Raw genomic sequence first — 24,754 nt, 5'->3', positions numbered from 1 at the left:
CGGGGGGTGTGTGTGTGTGTGTGTGTGTGTGTGTGTGTGGGAGAGAGGGGGGGGGGCACCTGCAATGTTTCTCACTTGACACAGTCAGTCTTTTGTGGGATCCCTCCATGTCACATTTATCTCCAGGGAAATCACAGTGGTTTTCCACGGTGAAAATAAATTACAGAACCCCTAAAAGCCAGCTCTTAACTATTGACTTCTCTCAGTTTGGACTATCCTGACATTCAAGAGACAACATAATACAGGGGCTATATTTATCAAGCTTCTCAGAGTAGTAGTTCTGATCTAGGTTCAGTTTAGCCATTAGATCCTAATGAATACGTTTATTAAGGATAAAGACGAGCCAAGATTATTTTCTGGGGATGCAGTAAGAGGGAGGTTGTTATACATCAAACATAGCACACACAAAAATTAAAAAACGACTTCTTCAGGAACATCTCCAAAGTAAATACATAAATATGATGCCTTAAGAAAGATACCGGACGTCCAAGCACTTCATTTATTGTCGTCTTATCTTTCTTGACGTGTACTGTACTGTAACCAGGTGTGTGCAGTAAAGGTGGGAGATGAGGGTCAGTGGGGGAGGAAAGCGTTCATTTCTATCATGTCTCCCTACTCCAACAAACATGCAGCTAAGATGTGCCCTGGGTGGATTTAGGGGAGGAAAGTGGGAGGTGACTTCACAGGGGGATCCATCAATGGCTAAATTGACAATCTCTCCAGGGGCCTGATAACTCCGTATGGGATTGAGGGCAAGCTGTGACCTCAAAGACTGAGGGGACAGGGGTTATGGGGGAGTGTGTGATTTCAAGGAAGTGTGTGTCTTTCTTAGATCCCCTTGAAAATACCACTCTTCCATTCAGTAAGTACAAAGATAGCCTCAAATCGGCTTGACCCTGACATTGTTTCAAACAAAATGTGGAAGGAGAAGGGCCTCCTTTGAGAGAAAGCTTTGTATATCTTTGTCGCTATCCTCCCTCTCCCTTTTTTCCTCGAGCACAATTAATAAGGAAATAGAATGGGCAGGCCAGCTTCCCAAAGGAGGCCGCAGCTTCTCTCTATAATACAGCCCTTCTTTTGTCAATGGGTTGTATTGAATTCCCTCCAAGGCTACTGTGCCACATTGAAGGCCATCTCCAGTATCCCTCCTTCCCTCTCTCTCTCATTCTCTTATCATCAAGGGTCTACAGGGGCTAATCTGTCTCACTGTAACATTTGATCCCAGTCTTCGGTCCCAATGCCGACTTTACAATACTTCATATATTGATTCACCCATTGCTTTCTACTAAGCTAAGAGTAGAGAGAGAGGAAAGAGAGGAGAGCGAGATGGAGGGGGGGTGAAAGAGGGTGAGATGGGGAGAAAGAGAGAGAGGTAGGGAGAGAGACGGAGAGATCGTGTAAGCGTCTCACTTCGTAATTGGACCACTGTTCTTTTCCCCCCCAATTTGAACTTTAGTTTCAGGCAAATGTAATTATATACCTTGTATTCTCGGTTTTGAAGAAAAAAAAGCTCAAATTCTCCCTCGGTGGTGAAGTGGTAAAGTGCCATGTAAAAATGAGAGAGCTGGGGAAAGCAGTTTGGATTGACTGATTGGTCGGCATTGTCCTCTGAGCTCCATTAGGAAGACATTATCATTGCCCTCTTCAGTGGACCAATTGCACCTAGGTGGGATAATACAACCAGCTAACAATACCGGACTCAAATCAATGCTCACATATACTGTAGAACAATGGCAATGATTTGATTAATGATATGCTAAATGTGGAATCTTAATGCACTGTGTGCCTTTTGTGGCTATTTAGCTGATATGGTCATATTATGTTGTTCGGTCGACACTTGGACGGAAAAAAGCACACCCTTAAAACAAATAGGCCAAGGACAAATGATTGTGTCCTTAAGTTGATGTTCCTTCGTTCTCAGTGGACATAGGGGAACCTGTTCAGCAGGCCATCATAGTTGTTGTATCTCGTTGCCGCTTAAACTGCTTCATTTCGAAACATGAGCCATGTGGTGTTGTTTAGAGACATGGGACACAACACAACAAACCAATCAATGATGATTGGCTAACATCTATATTGGACCCAGGAAGTAAAAATGCACCTCAGTAAAAAAGAAAAAAAGTTCCCAATCTACAGTAGCCTATGCTCTTACGAAACCAGATTCATCGAGATTCAAATGAAAAAGCCCATGCAAAGTGCACAAGGTCTAACCCCATATCCAATTTGCATGAGAAGTGCCTAACTGCAGATAATCCCCATAATTAGGCAAGCATACTGTATGACCATCAGAGGTGGATATAAATTGTTGTTGCCGTGGTCACATATAGTCAGGAAAGGGGATAGAGGACAGCCTTGCCTTTTTTCCCCACCCACATCGTGCCTGTGTGTGAATATGGTGTGTGGCGCTGGAAGAGTTTACAGGGCCAATCATATAAGGCTTTGGGAGATTTGTATAACTATGAGCCGTATGAATATCAGGCTTCTCCTGTTTGATCGTAACACCTACAATATCCTATCCTAGCCTTTCCATTGCATGCAAATCAGCCAGATAAGTAAAGGGTTGTCAGTGTTTTATAGCTTCATGCTGTTGCTAGTATTGGCTTAAGCATCTGGCGTGTGGTTGATACACAGATCTATCTGCCGAGCTAAATACTTCATTATGCAAATTGATAAAGTGACACGCTCTCTCGCTCTCAATGCATGGTCTCTGCTTGGCGTATGTTTGTCCCCGCCCACCTGCTCACTTGCCAATTTTCGCCCAACCCCTGGTGGTTTGGCCAGGAAACCCTGTAGAAGAGCCTTTTTGCGCCTTAGGCTCGTTTGAAGGATCACTCTGTAATATTTATCTGCCCAGTCCGCCAGGCGCCACAGGCACACATTACTCCACCTAATGTAAATCAACATCCTCCGCCACTTGACCCTGCTGTCAATATCCGTCCTCATTAAACGCTATTCCATCCACCACAGGCCATTTTAAATGGCATCACCCGATGCTTACCGAATTATGCAGAGGGAGCCGCAATGGGAGGATTCCTAATTCATTTGGGGGGGGGGGGGGTTTAACCCTGCGAGCTCAAATGCCCGGCATTGCTTAATGTTACCGTCATTTGTTTCACTCGGGTTCTGAGCTCTGACAGCACTTTGGCAATGGCGGAGGCACACGATGTACGCCACGAGAACATGAAAGCCCCTTTCCACTCAAGGATGAGTAGGAACCAGGTAATGGCTCCTACTCATCATTTAGGTATGGTAGGCAAGAAAAAACATCTCCTGAGACTGATACCAAAATGCCAGGCAGTTAGAAAATGGCGCCGGAGGGGATGGCTGGAGTTTTATGGGCTCCTAACCAACTGTGCTATTTTGTGTGTTTTCTCCCCATTGTTTGTAACTTATTTTGTACATAATGTTGCTGCTACCATCTCTTATGACTGAAAAAAAGCTTCTGAACATCAGAACAGCGATTTACTCACCTCGAACTGGAAGAAGATGTTTTCAATAATAAGTCTAACGCAAAGGATATAACGCTTATCCGAGACCAGGCCCAAATCCTTGTCATTCGCATGAAGATGGATATACAGAGGGTGGAGATCGGGGTGCCTTGTGAGAATTTGTCGGCGAGTGGGTCACCCGCTTCTACCTCCGTTCTATTGGCAAACGTGCAATCACTGGAGAATAAACTGGATGATCTCGGCTTGAGACTATCCTACCAACGGGACATTAAACTGTAATATCTTCTGTTTCACCGTGTCGTGGCTGAACGACGATACAGATGATATACAGTTGTCTGTGTTTTCCGTGCATCGGCAGGACAGAACAGCTACATATGGTAAGACGAGGGGTGGTGGTGTGTGTCTATTTATCGATAACAGCTGGTGCACGATGTCTAATACTAACACAGTCTCGAGGTATTGCTCGCCTGAGGTAGAGTACCTCATGATGAACTGTAGACCACACAATCTACCAAGAGAGTTTATCTATATTTTTCATAGCTATTTATTATTTTTTTCGTAGCTATCTATTTACCACCACAAACTGATGCTGGCACTAAAACCTCACTCAACAAGCTGTATAAGGCCATAAGCAAACAAGAAAATGCTCACCCAGAAGCAGCACTCCTAGTGGCCGGGGACTTTAATGCAGGTACATTTAAATCCATTTTACCTAATTTCTACCAGCTTGTGTAATCAGAAAGAAAAAAAAAACTCTAGACCACCGTTACTCCACACACACAGAAGCATACAAAGCTCTCCCTCGCCATTCATTTGGCAAATCTGATCATAATTCCATCGTCCTGATTCCTGCTTACACACAAAAACTAAAGCAGGAAGTACCAGTGACTCGCTCAATACTGAAGTGGTCAGATGACGTGGATGCTATGCTACAGAACTGTTTTGCTAGCACAGTCTGAAATATGTTCCGGGATTCATCCAATGGCATTGAGGAGTATACCAACTCAGTCACTGGCTTCATCAATAATTGCATCGACGAAGTCGTCCCCACAGTGAACGTACGTACAGATCCCAACCAGAAGCCATGGATTACAGGCAATATCCGCACCGAGATAAAGATAATCTCTTTTATACAGGTAACGAGTTCAAACAGGTGCAGTTAATACAGGTAATGAGTGGAGAACAGGAGGGCTTCTTAAAGAAAAACTAACAGGTCTGTGAGAGCCGGAATTCTTACTGGTTGGTAGGTGATCAAATACTTATGTCATGCAATAAAATGCAAATGAATTACTTAAAAATCATACAATGTGATTTTCTGGATTTTTGTTTTAGATTCCGTCTCTCACAGTTGAAGTGTACCTATGATAAAAATTACAGACCTCTACATGCTTTGTAAGTAGGAAAACCTGCAAAATCAGCAGTGTATCAAAAACTTGTTCTCCCCACTGTACATCCTTCAAGTAGACCACCATAGTCCCTATGCCCAAGTACACCAAGGTAACCTGCCTAAATGGCTACCGCCCTGTAGCACTCACGTCGGTAGCCATGAAGTGCTTTGAAAGGCTGGTGATGGCTCACAACATCATCATCCTGGAAACCCTAGACCCACACCAACAGATCCACAGATGCAATTTCAATCGCACTCCACACTGCCCTTTCCCACCTGGGCAAAAGGAACACCTATGGGAGAATGCTGTTCATTGACTACAGCTCAGTGTTCAACACCATAGTGCCCTCAAAGCTCATCAATGAGCTAAGGACCCTGGGACCAAACACCTCGCTCTGCAACTGGATCCTGGACTTCCTGACGGGCCACCCCCAGGTGGTAAGGGTAGGCAACAACACATCTGCCATGCTGATTCTCAACACGGGGGCCCAGCAGGGGTGCGTGCTTAATCCCCTCCTGTACTCCCTGTTCACCCACAACTGCTTGGCCATGCACAAATCCAATACCATCATTAGATTTGCCGATGACACAACAATGATCACCGACAACGATGAGACAGCCTATAGGGAGGAGGTCAGAGACCTGGCAGTGTGGTGCCAGGACAACAACCTCTCCCTTAATGTGAGTAAAAACAAAGGAGATGACCGTGGACTACAGAAAAAGGAGGGGTGAACACGCTCCCATTCACATCAACGGGGCCGTTGCAGAGCGGATCAAGAGTATCAAGTTCCTTGGTGTCCACATCACCAACAAACTATCATGGTCCAAACACACCAAAACAGTCGTGAAGAGGGCACAACAACACCTTTTCCCCCTCAGGAAACTGAAAAGACGTGGCATGGGTCCCCAGATCCTCAAAAAAGTCTACAGGTGCACCGTCGAGAGCATCCTGACCCGTTGCATCACCACCTGGTATGGCAACTGCTCGGCATCCGACTAAAGTGCTACAGAGGGTATTGTGAATGGCCCAGTACATCACTAGGGCCAAGTTTCCTGTCATCCAGGACCTATTTACTAGGCGGTGTCAGAGGAAGGCCCCAAAAAATTGTCAAAGACCCCAGTCACCCAAGTCAGACACCCAAGTCAGACCACTACCGCACGGCAAGTGGCACCGGCGCGCGAAGTCTAGTTCCAATAGGCTCCTTAACCTGTCTGGCTCTGGCGTTCCGCTAGCGGAACTCCTCCCACATTCCACTGAAAAGGCAGAGTGCGAAATTCAAAATATATTTTCAGCGAAAATCCCCATGCTGTGAAGCATGGGGATGGAAACATCATGCTTTGGGGCTGTTTTTCTGCAAAGGGACCAGGACGACTGATCCCTGTAAAGGAAAGAATGAATGGGGCCATGTATCGTGAGATTTTGAGTGAAAACCTCCTTCCATCAGCAAGGGCATTGAAGATGAAACGTGGCTGGGTCTTTCAGCATGACAATGATCCCAAACACACCGCCCGGGCAACGAAGGAGTGGCTTCGTAAGAAGCATTTCAAGGTCCTGGAGTGGCCTAGCCAGTCTCCAGATCTCAACCCCATAGAAAATCTTTGGAGGGAGTTGAAAGTCCGTGTTGCCCAGCAACAGCCCCAAAACATCACTGCTCTAGAGGAGATCTGCATGGAGGAATGGGCCAAAATACCAGCAACAGTGTGTGAAAACCTTGTGAAGACTTACAGAAAACGTTTGACCTCTGTCATTGCCAACAAAGGGTATATAACAAAGTATTGAGATAAACTTTTGTTATTGACCAAATACTTATTTTCCACCATAATTTGCAAATAAATTCATTAAAAATCCTACAATGTGATTTTCAGGAATTTTTTTTCTCATTTTGTCTGTCATAGTTGAAGTGTACCTATGATGAAAATTACAGGCCTCTCTCATCTTTTTAAGTGGGAGAACTTGCACAATTGGTGGCTGATTAAATACTTTTTTGCCCCGCTGTATAGCCGCAATTTTATTTTTTACTTTCAAATATTTTCTTAACTCTATTTCTTGAACTGCATTGTTGGTTACGGGCTTGTAAGTAAGCATTTTGGCGCATGTGACAAATAAAATTTGATTTGATATATTGGCGGAATTACAACATTTTGAAAATGTAATTAGAATACAGTACAAAGAGACCAGGATTATGCATATTTAGTTTATCCAAAAAACAAATAATTATTTGGAAATGAGACACCTGTGAGTTGACAATAGGTGAAACGAACCAGAAAGACTGACACAGCAAAGGAACATTGCATTCAGTAAACAGAGATATGGATTAAGCTGGTATCCAATTGACAACTGTTTTGTCAACCTGTAGGAAGCTCTGGTGTACTGAGACACAAATTTGACCATCCGTGCAATTTCAAAATAATAATAATTCAAAATAATAGTTATATTAGTGTTGAGCGCAATACACCAAGTTATTTGTGCCCATGAATACCAATGTGCCGTAACTGTAGGTCATATCGTATTCATTGTGTAAAAAAAACCAACACACAATCAGGTAAAAGTCTTGAAAGTCACTTACAGAAACCCCAAAGGAGTCCAAGTATTTCCTTAAAACATGCAGCGTTTCACTCTTGCTCTTAGCACTTACATACCAATTATAGTCAAAGTAAAGTTCACGTCCAACTTTAAATCTAATGACCTTCAATTCTCTTTGGCTTAAGATGCTAGCGCTGTCTTTGTTCTTTTTGTTGACATTCGCATCACGTTCTCAGGGATACAAGGGAGAACTAAAACAACTACTAGTGTGAACTCGTACAATTCAGATACCAATAGAGGTTCTACACCGACAGTAAGCCCACCCGCTCAGAGCAGACCTATTACATTACATGCATCACAAACGCTTCATACTCACAACAAAACTGAACATGCCCGAGTAGGCTCTGTTGAAGTTTCCCATTTCAAATAGGAGTGCGGAAAGTAATTTGTTTAATTAATTAGGCAAACGCAGGGATGCCCTGGTGTACAGCACTGAATGCCCTGGCAAAAGGAGATTAATTAAGGGATGTCTGGCTTGGACATGTTGAAATTGACACAAAACTATTTTTAATGGGGTTTGTATGGATCCAATGGGATCGGATTAGCATTATCATATTGCTGATGGATAGCCTTGGCCGGGGATGCTGGGATATCCTCAGGTGACATTTCACTTCGGCTGCGGGGAGCGTTCCGAATTACCATACAATATGCAGATGGTGAGAGTTGTAAATACCTTGTAGATGGAACTGTGTCAGATAGCATGTGTACCATGAATTGGCCTACAGTGTATGAGATATGTGTGGGTGTATGTCTGTAGAAAGCCTCGGGCATAACTGCCAGGATGGTCAATTACCTTCTATAGCTCCCAGCTGAACAATATTCTCACACACACACACACACACCGGAGGCAGCTGTGAGCAGAGGACGCTGTGGTTGCGTCCCAAATGGTAGAGCTCTGGTCAAAAGTAGTGTATTAGTTAGGGAATAGGGTGCCATTTGGGGAAGCAGATAGTATGTGGGTGTGATTGGAGCATATTTATGGGCTAGGTCGGAACATACTGGGAGTGTGTGTGTGTGGGGGGGGGGGGGGGGCAACAGGGGACCGTAACTGGATTACCATCCCAAAGTAGGGCAGTGCCCCCCAGAGTACCCATCTCCATCACCCCCCTGGGGTAGGAAGAGAGACTGTGGAGAGAAAAGAAACCCCTACGTGAGCATTAAAACCAGCCCCTAAATAGAAGCATTCCAAAACATCGGGGACTAGTCTGCTGACAGCATCTAGTAATGCATGATGTTTTCCCCACCTCAAAGAATAAACACTAAGTCAATTCAAGGATAACAAAAGAATACAATTCTGCTACCTTGGCCTTGATAAAAATACTGGGGAGTTATACTTTGTGTATCTGTATCTCTATTTTCCATTGTGGAGAGAGAATTATGGCATCACAGCAGTCACAGCGTTTAATATGCAACCTTATTGTCCAACACAGTTTATCTTCCGGGCTCTTTTGTCAGGTCGGCAGTAAATTAGCGGCTTCATAATGCCTCTATTCCCTTCGGATCAATAGAGAAATACACAGACAGGTGCGTGACACGTCAAAGTCACGTGACTCCACTCCCAATGAACATTTTTGCAAAACAAACTATGCTGGAGAGCTAGTTTTGATTAGCGTGCCGCTAAAAGCGAGCTGCAGCCCAGCCCAAAGATAAGGCACCAAAGCAATTCAATTTGCTTTGAATCTCCCGTTAATGGTTTCACCGTAGCAAATTAGCATGTTTATGGACCATGGCATAATGCCTAACCCGTTCCCAAACCCTAGTTTAAGCTGAATTTAAATTACTTAATTTACTTTCTACTGAAACAATTGTCAGAAGCCAACAGGAAAACGGTCAAATCTGAGGTGATTTCAATTTGTTCAGAGGGATTTTAAAAAATGCCTTCGAAGTGATCTCAATAATGTCCAGAGAGTGAGAAAAACAGTGAGATAAAGTCAGACAGACTAAAAGATACATAGGGATCAGGGAAGAGAAACAGGTAGAGGGACAGATAAAGAGAGATAATGAGAGAGGTAAAAGAGAGAGGTAAAAGAGAAAGATAAAGAGAGAGGTAAAAGAGAGAGGTAAAAGAGAGGTAAAAGAGATAGATAAAGAGAGAGATAAAGAGAGAGGAAAATAGAGAGATAAAGAGAGAGGTAAAAAGAGAGATAAAGAGAGAGGTAAAAAGAGAGGTAAAAAGAGAGGTAAAAAGAGCGAGAAAGAGGAGATGGAAAGAAAGACAGAGACAGAAGGATACATAGGGATCAGAGGAGAGAGGGAAAGAGACATATCGGAAAAGCATGAAACTTGGGAAAAATGTTTAGCAAATATAAATAGTGAGACAAAAAAGGTTTAGCAAATATAAATAGTGAGACAGACACTGAAACAAACAGTCACATGAAATGGGGCAACGGCGTCCCGGGCTTACCCAGAGCTGCTGGCGCAAACAGGCTGGCGAAGAGGAGCAGGCGTGCAGACCACATGGCCCCTCCGCCTGGCTGTCGATCCGCCCAATGGAGGGGTCAGGCCTTCCCTGGTGAGCCCAAAGCGAGCGCTCCGTCTGTTAGGTTCCTTCCGCTGCACTGCAGTCCTGTTATGGTCCGGTTTCACGGTTCTCAAAGCCTATCCTGAAAAAAACGTGCAAAAGAGAAAGAGAGAGAGCAATGTGTTTAAGTTATAAAAAGTACTAAATGAATAGTTTAATTCAAGTTGTGAATCTTATCTTGTGTACAAAGACAAAGTGTCAAGGAATATTCCCTACAAGGCAATGTTTTGTGAAATAAGACAACCTTTTAGTTTGTACAGTAAAGACTTGAGCAGCCTCTCAGGCTACGAGTCACGTATTCTTCTAACTGTCAGCCAATGAAAGGGAAAGGGGGATACCTAGTCAGTTGTACAACTGGATGCCTTCAACTGAAATGTGTCTTCAGCATTTAACCGAACCCCTGAATCAGAGGTGCGGGGGGGCTGCCTTAATTGAGATACAGCTAGTTGCATAACATGACAGTGTTAGGGAGTGCTCAACCGTACAACACTATAACAGATACTTTTGGATTGACTGTTGTTTGACCATGTTGTGTCAACCAGCCCCAGTTACTCCCACAGAGAGTATAGTACCTTTTCACCACCAAAAATGATTCCAGTCAGTCTGAGTGGATTTTTGGACAGTTGATGATAATTGCAACCGGAAAAGAGTGTGACATTTTTCCTTTCCTGTGGGTGTGAGCAGTATCTTCACAGTTTGAGATTTGTCGGCGGCGGAGAATGTGTAGTACAGTGCGTCACAAACGGCCATTGAGGTCTAGCTGCCTTTTCCCATCAACAGAAAACAAAATGGCCTCCCATGCAACTGTATTGAGCAGCATGGAGTCGTAGTGACCATTTGACCTGTGGTAAGTGCATGGGAGTGCAGTCACTAGTGAACTTGTGACACTGGCGGATGACATCAGGATGAAGTTATTGCCTGTTAGCATACAACGGGTTGGTCATGAACAGGAAATACTGTGTGTTGATTAGGACTTGTCAAACAAAGATAGCATGTCAATTGTGACAAGTTAGTGAATATCATACGCATATCCTCGGCTATTCACCATTTGATGATGTATAGTTTGATAGGATTCAGAAGAATATCAGGATCAAATGCTTCATTAAAAATATCAAGGTTAAAACAGATTTAGTGAATATTAAATTATGTATTATCATTTATTCTACTGTATCTGCTATTACCAAATATAATACCAAATTATAATCTAGGTCTATTTAATCCAAAGAGCACAGACAATGTTTATACCTTCTAAAATCGTATTATTGTTGCAGATTACGCCGTTATGCTGCTCTTAATCTCCATTTTTTAAATGACTGAAACCAGGTCGGTTTTCAAAGACAAAATTGGCTCGACTGACTTCTAAAGGTGAAAGAACAATCATAGTTTAGAGAGCAGAACACACAACCAGGCAAACCAGAATGGCTTTACTCTGTACTTCCATCCTTCCTGTACTCAATCTCAATTCCCATCCATGCCATCTCCTCTGGTTGCGCTCTCTCTTTCTTGATAATATGCATTCCTCTGTTGCATGACATTTTCAGATCAAATGTAGCAGGAACTCGTAATCTCTCCCAAAATCCAAACTAGATGAAGAATAATCCGATTTCGGGGACAGATATTGGAGTTAAAAAACGGAGAGGGGTGCAGCCCATCAAGAGTGACCCATTCCATACAAAGGGAATTTGTAGAGGGCATTAATATAGGGTTATAGGTCATTGTACTGTACTTTTCAGTAGTTGTATACCCTAGTCACAGGGGTGGGCAACTCCATTGCTGATTAATCAAATTGCATTCTAAACTGAAGATCATGATTAGGTGATTATTGGAGTCAGGTGTGTTAGCTGGGGCTTAACTATGACACCAATCAGGCCCCCGAGGACTGGAATTGCCCAAGCACACTAAAATTGCCCAAGCACATTAAAACTCCCTGAAAACCACATTGAACTCCCCATAAAATAATGCTACCATCTTGAATCTATGACAGTAAAAAATGTGCCTACATAAAAAGTTGGTGTTTTGTCTGTGGCTATACCTCCTACTTTGTAGCTGTTGGCAACAATCTGTAAATGTACAGTTGAAGTCAGAAGTTTAAATAGCATTGCCTTTCAATTGTTTAACATAGGTCAAACGTTTCTGGTAGCCTTCCACAAGCTTACCACAGTAAGTCGGGTGAATTTTGGCCCATTCCTCCTGACAGAGCCGGTGTAACTGAGTCAGGTTTGTAGGCCTCCTTGTTCGCACACGCTTTTTCAGTTCTGCCCACAAATTTTCTATAGGATTGAGGTCAGGGCTTTGTGATGGCCACTCCAATACCTTGACTTTGTTGTCCTTAAGCCATTTTGCCACAACTTTGGTAGTATGCTTGGTGTCATTATTTATTTGGAAGACCCATTTGCGACCAAGCTTTAACTTCCTGACTGATGTCGTGAGATGTTGCTTCAATATATCCACATAATTTTCCTTCCTTGGGATGCCATCTAGTTTGTGAAGTTCACCAGTTCCTCCTGCAAGAAAGGATCCCCACAACATGATGCTGCCACCCCCGTGCGTCATGGTTGGGATGATGTTCTTCGGCTTGCAAGCCTCCCCCTTTTACCTCCAAACATAACGATGGTCATTATGGCCAAACAGTTCTATTTTTGTTTCAACAGACCAGATTTCTCCAAAAAGTACGATCTTTGTCCCCATGTGCAGTCTGTCTTTTTTGTGGCGGTTTTGGAGCAGTGGCTTCTTCCTTGCTGAGCGGCCTTTCAGGTTATGTCGATATAGGTCTCGTTTTACTGTGGATATAGATACCTTTCTACCTGTTTCCTCCAGCATCTTCACAAGGTCCTTTGCTGTTGTTCTGGGATTGATTTGCACTTTTCGCACCAAAGTATGTTCATCTCTAGAAGACAGAACGCATCTCCTTCCTGAGTGGTATGACGGCTGCGTGGTCCCATGGTGTTTATACTTGCGTACTATTGTTTGTACAGATGACCGTGGTACCTTCAGGCATTTGGAAATTGCTCCCAAGGATGAACCAGACTTGTGGAGGTCTACAATAATATTTTCTGAGGTCTTGGCTGATTTCTTTAGATTTTCCCCATGATGTCAAGCAAAGAGGCACTGAGTTTGAAGGTAGGCCTTAAAATACATCCACAGGTACACCTCCAACCTCCAACTCAAATTATGTCAATTAGCCTATCAAGCTTCTAAAGCCATGACATCATTTTCTGGAATTTCCCAAGCAGTTTAAAAGGCACAGTCAACTTAGTGTATGTTAACTTCTGACCCACTGGAATTGTGATAGTGAATTATAAGTGAAATAATCTGCCTGTAAACGATTGTTGGAAAAATGACTTGTGTCATGCACAAATTAGATGTCCTAACTAACTTGCCAAAACTATAGTTTGTTAATAAGACATTTGTGGAGTGGTTGAAAAATTAGTTTTAATGACTCCAACCTAAGTGTATGTAAACTTCTGACTACAACTGTATGTACATGGGCTGTATTGAGGATAATGCAGAGCCTGTGCTGAACCCAAACAATGGTGGTCTAGTGAGGGCAACTGGTCTCGACCATAACTCATTAGTTTTGTAGATAGGGTTTAAGGCCTGTGCATGAGGTCATGTGGAATGGCATCCCATTATGTGGTAATACAGAGACCTTGCATATGAGTTAATCATTTTTCTACTGGGGGAGAAAAATAAGAAAAATAAGATCTCAGGCAGGATACGATTGATACAGGAAATTTGAAGCCTGAAATGTAGGTCCCTGAACTGGGTGCTGCACAGTGAAGAAAGTGTAATGTCAACATGCTACCAGGCAAGGGCCATGTTCGTTATGCACCAAACAGAAGAAAACAGACTGAAACAGAGAGGGACAACCTGTATTTGTCCAATAAGAAACATTCCATTAGATTTTCCATTTCATTAACTTTGAACAGGACCTAACTAGTTGGAGACATTCCCCCCCAAAATTGACAAAAAAACAAGATGAAAAGAAAGAAAGATCGCTGGCAACATGAACAAAGATGAAGGATTCGAGGGGACACCCTGTCACTGATTCCTCAGTTGTCGTCTTCAGCAGTGTCCTTTTTATTTTGTTTTTTTATTTTACCGAAACTGTCAGAAGAATACATGAGGCTAGTCACCAGAATGACAGGGGCTGCTGCTACTGACAAGGGACAATGAGAAATCTAGACAGCCAATCACCATGGACATAAGTGTCGCTTTCACTCTACATCTCTGTGTGTGTGTGTGTGTGTGTGTGTGTGTGTGTGTGTGTGTGTGTGTGTGTGCGTAAAATTTGTTTTATCTGAAAGTATTTCTCAATTTTCATATTCACGTCTCACTATGAAAATAATATGAACGCAGCTACTAATATGAGTGTTACTTGGAATTAACTCATTACATTAAGCACATTACATGCTTTTAGAAGTCTTGTGATCACAATCATTAACATGCTCCCTCTACTAAAAGAAGTGTGAGCGTAAGTAGGAAAAGAAAGCCACTGAGGAACACATCTGAAAATACATATGGATGAGTAAGGGGCTGGACCGGGTTCAATCAAAAAAAGTACAAGACAGACTCCGTTGAAAACCTACACTAGGTTGCCAACTCCTCTTGTATTCAGAGGAGCCTTGTGATACTTTATAGTGGCAGGCTTTTGAAAGGTACTTGTTCAGTTTTAAGAGAACTCCCTTTAGATGAGGCTTCCAAACTCACTGCAATGATGCCGGTTAAATCCACTTCAATTAAACCACTTCATTACGGATTCAGTCTCAGACAGCTAACTTTTTCATCAGTGTTGTTTTGCTGTTATTTTAGCATTCCGCCAGTGCCAAAGGGCCTAGATGGGTCCTGACGGTTTTAATTAACTGTTTTTCCACGGTCTATCTGGTTAAAACAAAGAGGAAAATAAGGTGGATGGAGATAGGAGGAGGAGGAAGTGTGTGTGTGTGTGTGTGTGTGTGTGTGTGTGTGTGTGTGTGTGTGTGTGTGTGTGTGTGTGTGTGTGTGTGTGTGTGTGTGTGTGTGTGTGTGTGTGATGGCGGGTATCCCATGTTGACTATCAATGCACTCATTAAAAAGACAAGATGCAAAGACAGTGGAAACATATATAATATAATATATGGGAGAAACAAAAAAGGTACTGTAAATAATTTGGCTGGCCTCGTTTGAGCAAATGTAAAAAAGGTCCCTGATTCAGTTCAGATGAGTTCTAGGGAACATGGAGCTACAAGGATAGCTTACCCTTCAGTTGTAATGGATAGTATTGATCCAAGCAAAAGCAATATCTAGTGTTCTCTCTTCACAAACCCTCATCCAGATTCATCATAGTATACCTTTTGTCTTTGATTTTAGAATAAATATATATATATCATTTTTTTTACAAATAAAACAGTGTTGGAAAGGTGATTTGTATGTTTTGGTTAAAATAAACTACCTCGATGGTGCCATGCAAATGTTTCCTTGCTAAATATTAACTAGTAAGTACATTAGCTAACAGACTACTTGCTCATCAATTCCATTTCAGTCCCTTAAAGGGGAAATCAGCAGTTGCTACATACATTTTTGGACGTATAAATTCATGATATGTATCCATTGATTCACGCCTGCCTCTTTGCAAACGAATGGAATCATGAAGAGTAATTTTTTTGCTATGTGTCGCCTGCATCCCCCAGATTTGCCTCCCGTATTTGCCTTTTTAGCAGCGCAATTTCACCACTCTCTAAAACGGCTAACTCCACCTTCTCACAGCACCTCTTTACCTCCCAGATTGGAAACATTTGTTGAGGTATTGTGCAGAAAGACGTGACTTGAAATGTAAAATTACTGAACATTTAGGAATTCAGTGTATTGTTAGTTGGATATAGTCTAGGCCTATACATGTATGACCAGGACAACTTTCTAAGTAAGAGAACTTTAAACATTTAACATTTAAAAGGTGGGGGGGAATTGATCTGAGGGCCTTCAAAAGGGGGGCCCTCAGGCCACTAGTTGCCCATCCCTGTTCTTAGTCCACAACATTTGTATTTTTGGGTGTAGTTACCCTTTAATTAATGTGCCGCCTAGCAATAGGCTGTTGTTTAGCTGTGTTTTTGTAGCGCACGTAAATAGTAGAGTGAAAAATTCAAGATTAAACACTGGAATGATGAAAATAATTATGACATCATTCTGCCAGGTAAGCATAGGTTACTTTGTATTTAACATTTCATTGAGAAGATTTTTGGGAAAGTCTTTCCATCTACCAGAATACTGTTTTAATTAGCATCATCGCTAATGGCACACAGTGCCAAGTGGCAGAAACGTGCTATGCACACACACAGACGGGGATTCTCATTGCCTCTTCAGAAAGTTGCAGGAAATAAGAATCACTGATGCATTCTGTTCATGTCTTATGATAAATATGGGCAATTGAATACATTTTTTATACATTTAGTTGATTCCCTACAGGATTTTGACTCATCGTTACCACTTACATTACATGAGACGTGCAAATTCACAAGCAGCAATCTGTCCACAACACACAAACATTGTACTGGGAGGCGGGACAGACCGCAGTCTGCGTTACACGGTCATCCCTCCCTTTGTGACTGACAGGCACCTATCCTATCAATAGATCACTAGAATATGCATTTTGTTCATTCTAGCAGGAGATGGCTCGACGGACTAGCGAATTGAAACTTTTCAAATGAAAAGTATACCTAGTTAATATGAAGGGGAAAAAGTAGCCGGCTGAAAATTAGTGTTCAACCGGCTGATTAGCTGACGCTAATGGAAAACACTGATTAATACAGAATCATAAGTAATATTCGAATAAATCATGTGAATGTGATAATACAATCATCTGTGTGCTCCATTGATGTTGTTTGTGCGGAGCTTGATTAGTAATGCCTAGGAATACAAATGTGAACACTAATTGAGAAGAGAAGTCTATGTAAAGGTTTGACGATTTTATGCACTTCATTATTAAAACTGACTGAACAGTCGCTGATGCTTCAGTGTGAATCATTTCTTATATTTACCCCCTTTCAAGGGTATAACATTACAATTGTATAGCCAATAGCCTGTGTCTGCAGATCGAATGAGGTGAATGAACCTACAGCAGCCAAGGTGATAATGGCTGGGGTCATTTTTGTATGTTTTTGCTGTTCTCCAAATCGCTTCTTAAATTTTTTACTGTATAGAAACGAGCTTCAACTCATTTTCCCCCCTTACGGACCTCACTAAAACTCAAACCCTGGTTACGGCCCTGAAATCTAGCTAGCTGCTAACAAACTTGCTAGTTGACTAGCTTATCAGTTGCATTTGAATTTCAGGCACTTTAGTGTCAAACACCTTCAGCTTACCTGACAGTGATAACCTCTTCATGGCTGACAAGTATTGAGATATTAAGAACAGTAGAGTTGACTGTTCGACAATTAGGCTTCCAAACACCTGCTGTCTTCAGTATCAAAACAGCATGAAAACACTGTCTTTCTCAAGGGGCACGGCGGGAAATCTAAATAAATAGCAGTCTAACACAAAACAACGTTATCCCCCACAATGCACCTGCCGGCTGTTTGTGTGTGTGTGTGGTTAGATCAAAGTGTGCTTAGAGATGCCTTGCGTATATTCGGCTTCATAGATCCAACAGCAGGGGCCTCCAACCACCTCAGGCTCCAGCAGAGCTACCTGATGTGCAGGCTTGTTCCAGCCGAACACCAACACTCACCCCAGGTGGAATAACAGGTGGATTATTTGGTGTGTTACAGTAGGGCTGAAACAAAAGCCTGCACTCACAGAAGCTGTGAAGCCTGTCCTACAGGATTCCTGACATGAAATAAATGATATAATCCAAAGGCATGACTTTGTGATATCATCCCAAATACCATGATTATGCTTAGTGACAAGTTTGGTGGTTAGACCTCTCGCTGCATGTGTGATATAACATTGTGAGAGTGTCAATGTATTTCCCTGAACTGGTTAGAGGAGTTGCCAAGTCAAATAACTTCAGTATGCCAAGCAGTCAGTACACTAGTCTGTGACCCTGCTTTTTCCATCGGATGATACTAGTTTCTTAGTGCCAACTGATTGCAGTATCACCATTCAATCTCTCGCTGCACTGCTTCTCACTCTGAATACGTTCCAGGATCCATCAGTAATCAGGTACGGCAAACCGTTTCACAAATTTGGATATGCGTCCAACCGCTCGTTTGCATATCATGGGGTTGTAAAGCGTGATTGCCACAAGCTCCATGATTGAACACACATTTGTTCAGACAGAAATTCACTACATGCATAAATCGAAAAAGTAATGTATTGCTTTGAATGCTAACGCTTCAAACCCCTCAAAACACACTTCGACAGCTATATTTTATAAATATAACTAATTTACTCCACGGGAGTGCTACTTTTCCAAGCTTCCAAGGTTTACTAGTCAACAGGATTTGGGTTATCATATACAACACCTGTTTAAAAACGTGGGTAGCTAGGCCTATATGGGTATGAAAACGATTGGAGTAAATGTACTGTACGTCACCACCTATAATTAGTTCAGGTAGCTCAGCAGTTTCTCCCAAATACGTTTTCATTAGGGTGGAATGAGCCTATGCATTCATACAATATGAGCAGCAACAAAGTGCAACCCGATCCTCAATGTTATCTGATGGGAACATGCTAAATATGATGTTACCATGTCATGCCTGCTTGAATCACTCCCACATACACTATTTAATTAAGAATAGTATTTTGGGGTTAAATACCAACTCAGTAGATGTCTACATCAGCCAGTAGCCTATTGCCCCTTCTACAAAGATTATTGAAGGCAAAAAAGCCTATCTGACACTGTGTGGGGTAGGTAACCCTACAAATTGGCAATTTTATTTCCAACACTTTGTGGGGGTTCCCCTTGATAGGATAATGGCACAGAGGCTTTTTCTAAAATATTTTATGATATTGAAGAACACATTGGGAGGGATCTTAGACCATTCCTCCATACAACATATTTCCAGATCCTGTTTATCCTTTGGTCTGTGCTCATGGACTGCCCTTATTAATTCAAACCACAGGTTTTCAATGGGGTCCAAGTCCGGATACTGAGATGGCCATTGAAAAATATTGAATGTGTGGTAAATTAACAATTTGGATTTTGATGTGCGCTTGCTTGGGGTCACTGTGCAATTGCAGCCACGTTTTAGCCTCCTGGCAGAGGGAACCAGGTTTTTGGCAAAAATATCCTGGTACTGGGTAAAGGTCATGATGCCGTTGACTTATTCATTTATTAGTCACATGCATAATTGCAGGGTACAGTGAAATTCTTAATATCCGAGCTCCAACAGTCAATAAGTATTCATCCCATTTGTTATGCCAAGGATAAATAAGTACAGGAGTAAAAATGTTGATTACAAGTCACATAATGAGTTGCAGGTCACGCATGGCCAACGATGACACTACTTGGTCATCCACTTGGCATGGTAAACTCCCTTTTCATTTCAGTGGTGGATAGTTCTCACTCGTCAGTCTTCATAATCTCTATCCTACCTCGTGCTTAGACGAAGAATTTACTCTCAAGTTTTGATTTATATGGGAAGTTCAACACCAAGCCAAAATGCATATCTTATATTACACCCCTTGATGAGCATATACTATAGCTGCAATAACTATAAACACTAAATCAAGTTATTTATTGCCCGAATGAGAATCAACAAAAATACATATTGCTGTTGTATCCATCCATGAGTCATATTTAAAATGCAAACATGTCATTTATGTACTATAAACTAAACAGTGCATTGTCATGCATGACCTGGGTTACCCCCTTTAAAAAACATACAGTGCCTTCAGAAAGTATTCACACCCCTTGACTTTTTACACATTGTTGTGTAACAGCCTGAACTTAAAATGGATTAAATGGAGATGTGTCACTGGCCTACACACAATATCACATAATGTCAAAGTATTAAATAAAAAGCTGAAATGTCTTGAGTCAATGATTATTCAACCCCTTTGTCATGGCAAGTCTAAATATGTTCAGGAGTAATGAGTTGCATGGACTCACTGTGTGCAACAACAGTGTTTAACAGGATTTTTGAATGACTACCTCATCTCTGTACCCCACTCATACAATAATTTAAGGTCCCTCAGTCGAGCAGTGAATTTTAAACACAGATTCAATCACAAAGACCAGGGAGGTTTTTCAATGCCTCGCAAAGTAGAAGAATTATGTTTTTATAAATTTTTACAAATGAAATAATACATTTGCAAAAATTTCAAAACACCTGTTTTCGCTTATCATTATGGGGTATTGTGTGTAGATTGATGAGGGAAAACATTAATTAAATCAATTTTATAATAAAGCTGTAACGAAATGTGGAAAAAGTCAAGGGGTCTGCATACTTTCTGAATGCACTGTATATAAATACTTGAATGAAAACAGTGTAGGTAAAAAGCTACAGTATCTCGGTGTCTACATCAATGTTTTTTGTGAAATATTTGCTTGACCTTGAAGGACTTGAAGGACAATGGGGTTACCTTAAGTGAGGAAAAAGTCTGTTGCTAAATAAGGTCACTGCCCCATAAAACAAGTATACAACTCGTACCAAACTGGCCTCTCAGTCATACTCTGAGAAAAAAGTAATAACCGCTAAGACCACAAAGAAGGCTCCTCGTGCAGGTAAGATTGACCGTTTTTTTATGCGTCACAACAGAGATGTGCAGTGTATGTAATTTAAACCAGGACCTGTATTAATCAAGCATCTTCGAGTAGGAGTAGGGTAAACCATTTGAATTCAATCACTTTTTGATAGCACGCCCTTTGATTAAATCCAAACTTTCCATGCGTGTTTGCTAAAAGATTCAGGAGATAAAAGGTGCTAAGTTGACCCCATCATATCATGAGACATCCATGGTCTTCATCACTGGAAAAGATAAACGTTTGAGTTTGATATCATTTAAAAGCTTACAAACAGTATTGTCAAACAATTGTATATTTTCTTTGCCCCCCAAAAATTACATTTTCATTTTTAAACGAATATGTTAATTATCTTAAAACTAGTAAACTCATATTTGTTTTCATATCCGCATATGTTGTAGTTTGAACCCTTTTTTTTTTCAAATCTGAGGTTCTGCTGTGTCCGCCATCGGTTGAGATACAACATGCTCTTGAATACAGGATGGGTGTCATTTCAATAATATAATTCATAGAATGGACCTATCCCTTCAGACCACTGCAATTTAGCTGGTACACCATTGACATTTAATTGACATTTTAACTTTTAATTACTACCACAAAGATGACCGCCGGTTCACTCACCATTGAATGTCAATAAAATGGACATGACCATTTAAGTTCTATCTATATTCCTATGTTTTCAGTAAGTTTCCTATGGAGGATTTACAGTATAATTTAAAACAGATATTTCCATTCAAATCTACATTCTCTGATGTGTGGACCTCCAACCATCTTTGTGTACCATTTGAAAGTTTAAATTCACAATTTTATTTTATTTTAGTACATTCATCAGCTAAAAAATAGGGACTAAACTACAACATATTCAGATAAAAAAAGTTCACGCCTTTTTAAATAATTGCTGTTAAAGACATTAAGTACCCTATTTGGGGCGGTTCTGGAGCGGTTCTGGACTGGTCCCGACTAACATTTGTGTGTATAAAGCGCTCTGTGAACGTCGTAGAGTCCCGCGTCTTATAGTGCAAGAAAGCCCCATCTCTCTTCTCTCCGCCTGAGCTAATTTGAAATGTTAGGTTTCAGATGCCACATTTTGCATAGGGAGCGACGTGTCCCATTTTCCGGCCTAACCAGTCAAAGGCATGATTTCCGATGTCTTTCAAACTCAAAGCTGCGATTGAAATAGCACATATGAAACGGGAGAATCTAGCACATGCAACAATAGCAGTTTCATCTCGCTGTGGTATTCTCAGCTGGATTTAGAGCTCTCCACATGAAAGAATACAAAATAATTTCATAGAATTCAACTAATACCATGTTCTCTTCATCACAAACAGACAAAATCCCTTTGTGCTTACCACTAAAGTTGTAACGAGTCTGCATTGATTCAAATTGGGTCTCTGTGATGCTCAGTGGACGTTTAGTAAACATTCGCTGTTGACAGTTATATGAGATAGTGCCAATATTGTCTCTAAGTAATATATTTAATTATTTTACAGTTATGCGAAATGTGAAATCCTTAGTAAGCAGTTTATAATTTGATTGTTACTATATTTAGAAAGCATTTCAGTCATTTCAAGCCCTATTAACCCACTTCTGTTGAATAGGAAAAAAGCTTTGATTTTGTTATATTTGTACTATGTACTTGAGCTTGTGTCCTCAAAAGTGAGTACACTTTACCAGAAAGGTGATATTTTAGTATTTCTTGGAGTATGCAGCATTACTAGTAATTGTTTATAGCTCTCTCATAATAAATGATCCATTTTGGGTACGTTAAAGCAGAAATCTACATTTTTACCTAATGTCCAAGAGGTTAAAACATGTATTTTCATTAAAAAAAAGTAAAAAACATTCTTCCAGAATTTATAAAATAGTTTGACAACACTGTTTGTAAGCTTTTATATGATATCAGTCTCAACCGTTTATATTTTCCAGTGATGAAGGTGATAGGTACGCAAAATGATGGGGTACGCAAAATGATGGGGTACGCAAAATGGGTCAAATTTGAGCACCTTTATCTCTTGCCATTCATTCATTTTCTGAGCACTTCTACAAATGGGTAAATATGTATAGAAGGTTTCGTTCAAATCGTTTACCCAGTACTAATCTAGGATCTGGTCCCCACTGTCAATAATAATCATATTCATTATGAACTAAGAGGCAATGTTACCACGCTGCTGAAACATGATTGACAACACAGTTAAAACAGGACAAACATTTTGCAATACTGTTCAGTTTGCTGGTAGCCTACACTAAATGCAACAATATTTAACTTGGAGTTAAGCCTAACAAAAATTGCCTTCATGCACATAACTATTTCCAAATGGGTAACATTCATATTTTCATTCATAAATTCAGTCACACTTGTATGACTAAGATAGTCGGTATTACTACGTAACTACACAGTAATAACTGTAGAAACAAACATAGGTATTCAAATGCAATTACATACCCACTTGCTGAAAGTTAATCCACATGTGTAATTACTAATTCTATTACACATTTCTGTTCCACTATGTAAGTGTTTTGTAAGTACGTGTTTGAAAGTCACCTGTGATTTACCATGTTAATAACACCAACCAAATAACCTTGTTACATGTAACTACGGGGTGTGACTACAAATCAAATCCACAGGTAATACCAAGGATGATACCATCTTGATCTAGTGAAGTAAATAGGCTAGGACCTGATAGCAACAATTGTAACAAGGCACACCATGCCATTAACTACAGATTATTTTAAGTAGTTTATTTCCATGTTATAGCCTGCCCAACGGGGTATATTCAATCAAATGTTATTTCAACTACAACGTTACAAAGGATGCACTGGCAATTATAATATACCTACTCAGGAATCAAATTAATGGCAATGAATACATTATTTCACTTTACATGTAGTTACACTGTAACAACCTTTGCAGTCAATAAGGTAATCGTGAGAAAGTAGGAAGTAGGAGAATATTAAGTAATTCCCTTTTAGTTACACTGTACATCCCAGATTAGTACAATGAGTTGTGGTATTGAATAGAAAGACATGACTTTACAATTAAAATCACTGAAAATGTATGAATGATGTTTGTTCTTCAAATGATGTATTTCATTGCCTCTGCTGCTGTGGACACTTAGGGAAAGGAAACCCTTTGAACCCCTGTCAGATTTTGTAAAAGTGGGGGTGCACAAAGTTAGGCGGGCATGAATAGACCATCAGGTAAAATAGAATAATGAAGCAGGTTAACATGGGCTTTGCTACACAGAAAGCAGCAGCTGACCACTCCATTGTCAACACTTTGATTAAATCAATAGACCTATATCAATATCTTTTAAAACACCATATAAAGTATCATTAGCTTTAAAAACTATTCAAATCTGTTATCATATTTTGGACCAGAATGAGGCTCTCTCCACTACCTATTGTTCCTGCAGTAAGGATTCAACATTTTCAAAATGTACCTGCAGATTATCGCCAAAATGCAGTAGTAGCCTACCAGTGTGCAAATTAGGGTGCCAAATGAACGGCTCTATCATCGATGCCATTCGGTTCCAATCACCCCAAAAATCAGTTCAAAAAGAGTTGTTTGTTCGCAAACAAACCATCACTAGGCCACAGTGACGAGTCACTTTAGCAGGCACTGGTAAGTCTCGACATGGGCTTCCAATCCTAGGAAAATACAAACAAGAGCTTTTGTATACTTGTCCAGATGCGATACCATGGACATTTGACTACGTTATGAACAGCATAGGGATATAGGAGATTGACTTTATTCAGTCAGTTCGGCACCTTTTATAAACACGAACTGTATTAGTATCAAATAATATATTTCCCCAATTTTCTTGGAGCATACAATATAGTTCAGTATTTGAACTATTTATTTTATACACATTTATACACAGTCATTTATCAAGGGTGTCAATAATTGCAGACCCCTCAGTATACTATCATTACACTTAAACACACTTTTGGCATCCGCCAAACCAAGATTCGTCCGTCTGCCTGCCAGATTGTGAAGCGCGATTCATCACACCAGAGAATGCATTCCCACTGCTCCAGATTCAATGGCAGCGAGCTTTACACTGCTCCAGCCGATGCTAGGAAAAGCGAATGGTGATCTTAGGCTTGTGTGCAGCTGCTCGGCCATGGAAACCCATTTCATGAAGCTCCC

The 24,754-nt window shown here is 41.0% G+C and overlaps 1 protein-coding gene across 1 annotated transcript in view; it reads right to left on the bottom strand.

Annotated features, from left to right (window-relative positions):
• LOC120030560 (adhesion G protein-coupled receptor L3-like) overlaps positions 1-24,754 on the bottom strand; it is an 86,358-nt gene that overhangs the window by 19,073 nt on the left and 42,531 nt on the right. Inside the window, exon 2 of the mRNA XM_038975977.1 lies at positions 9,825-10,023. Coding sequence (XP_038831905.1) covers positions 9,825-9,879 — 55 coding nt within the window. The 5' untranslated portion in view covers positions 9,880-10,023. The remainder of the gene's footprint in view (positions 1-9,824; positions 10,024-24,754) is intronic.

The sequence above is a fragment of the Salvelinus namaycush genome, chromosome 36 (assembly GCF_016432855.1).
Source record: "Salvelinus namaycush isolate Seneca chromosome 36, SaNama_1.0, whole genome shotgun sequence".
Classification (NCBI taxonomy): Eukaryota; Metazoa; Chordata; class Actinopteri; order Salmoniformes; family Salmonidae; genus Salvelinus; species Salvelinus namaycush.
This window is presented reverse-complemented; position numbering and strand designations above follow the sequence as displayed.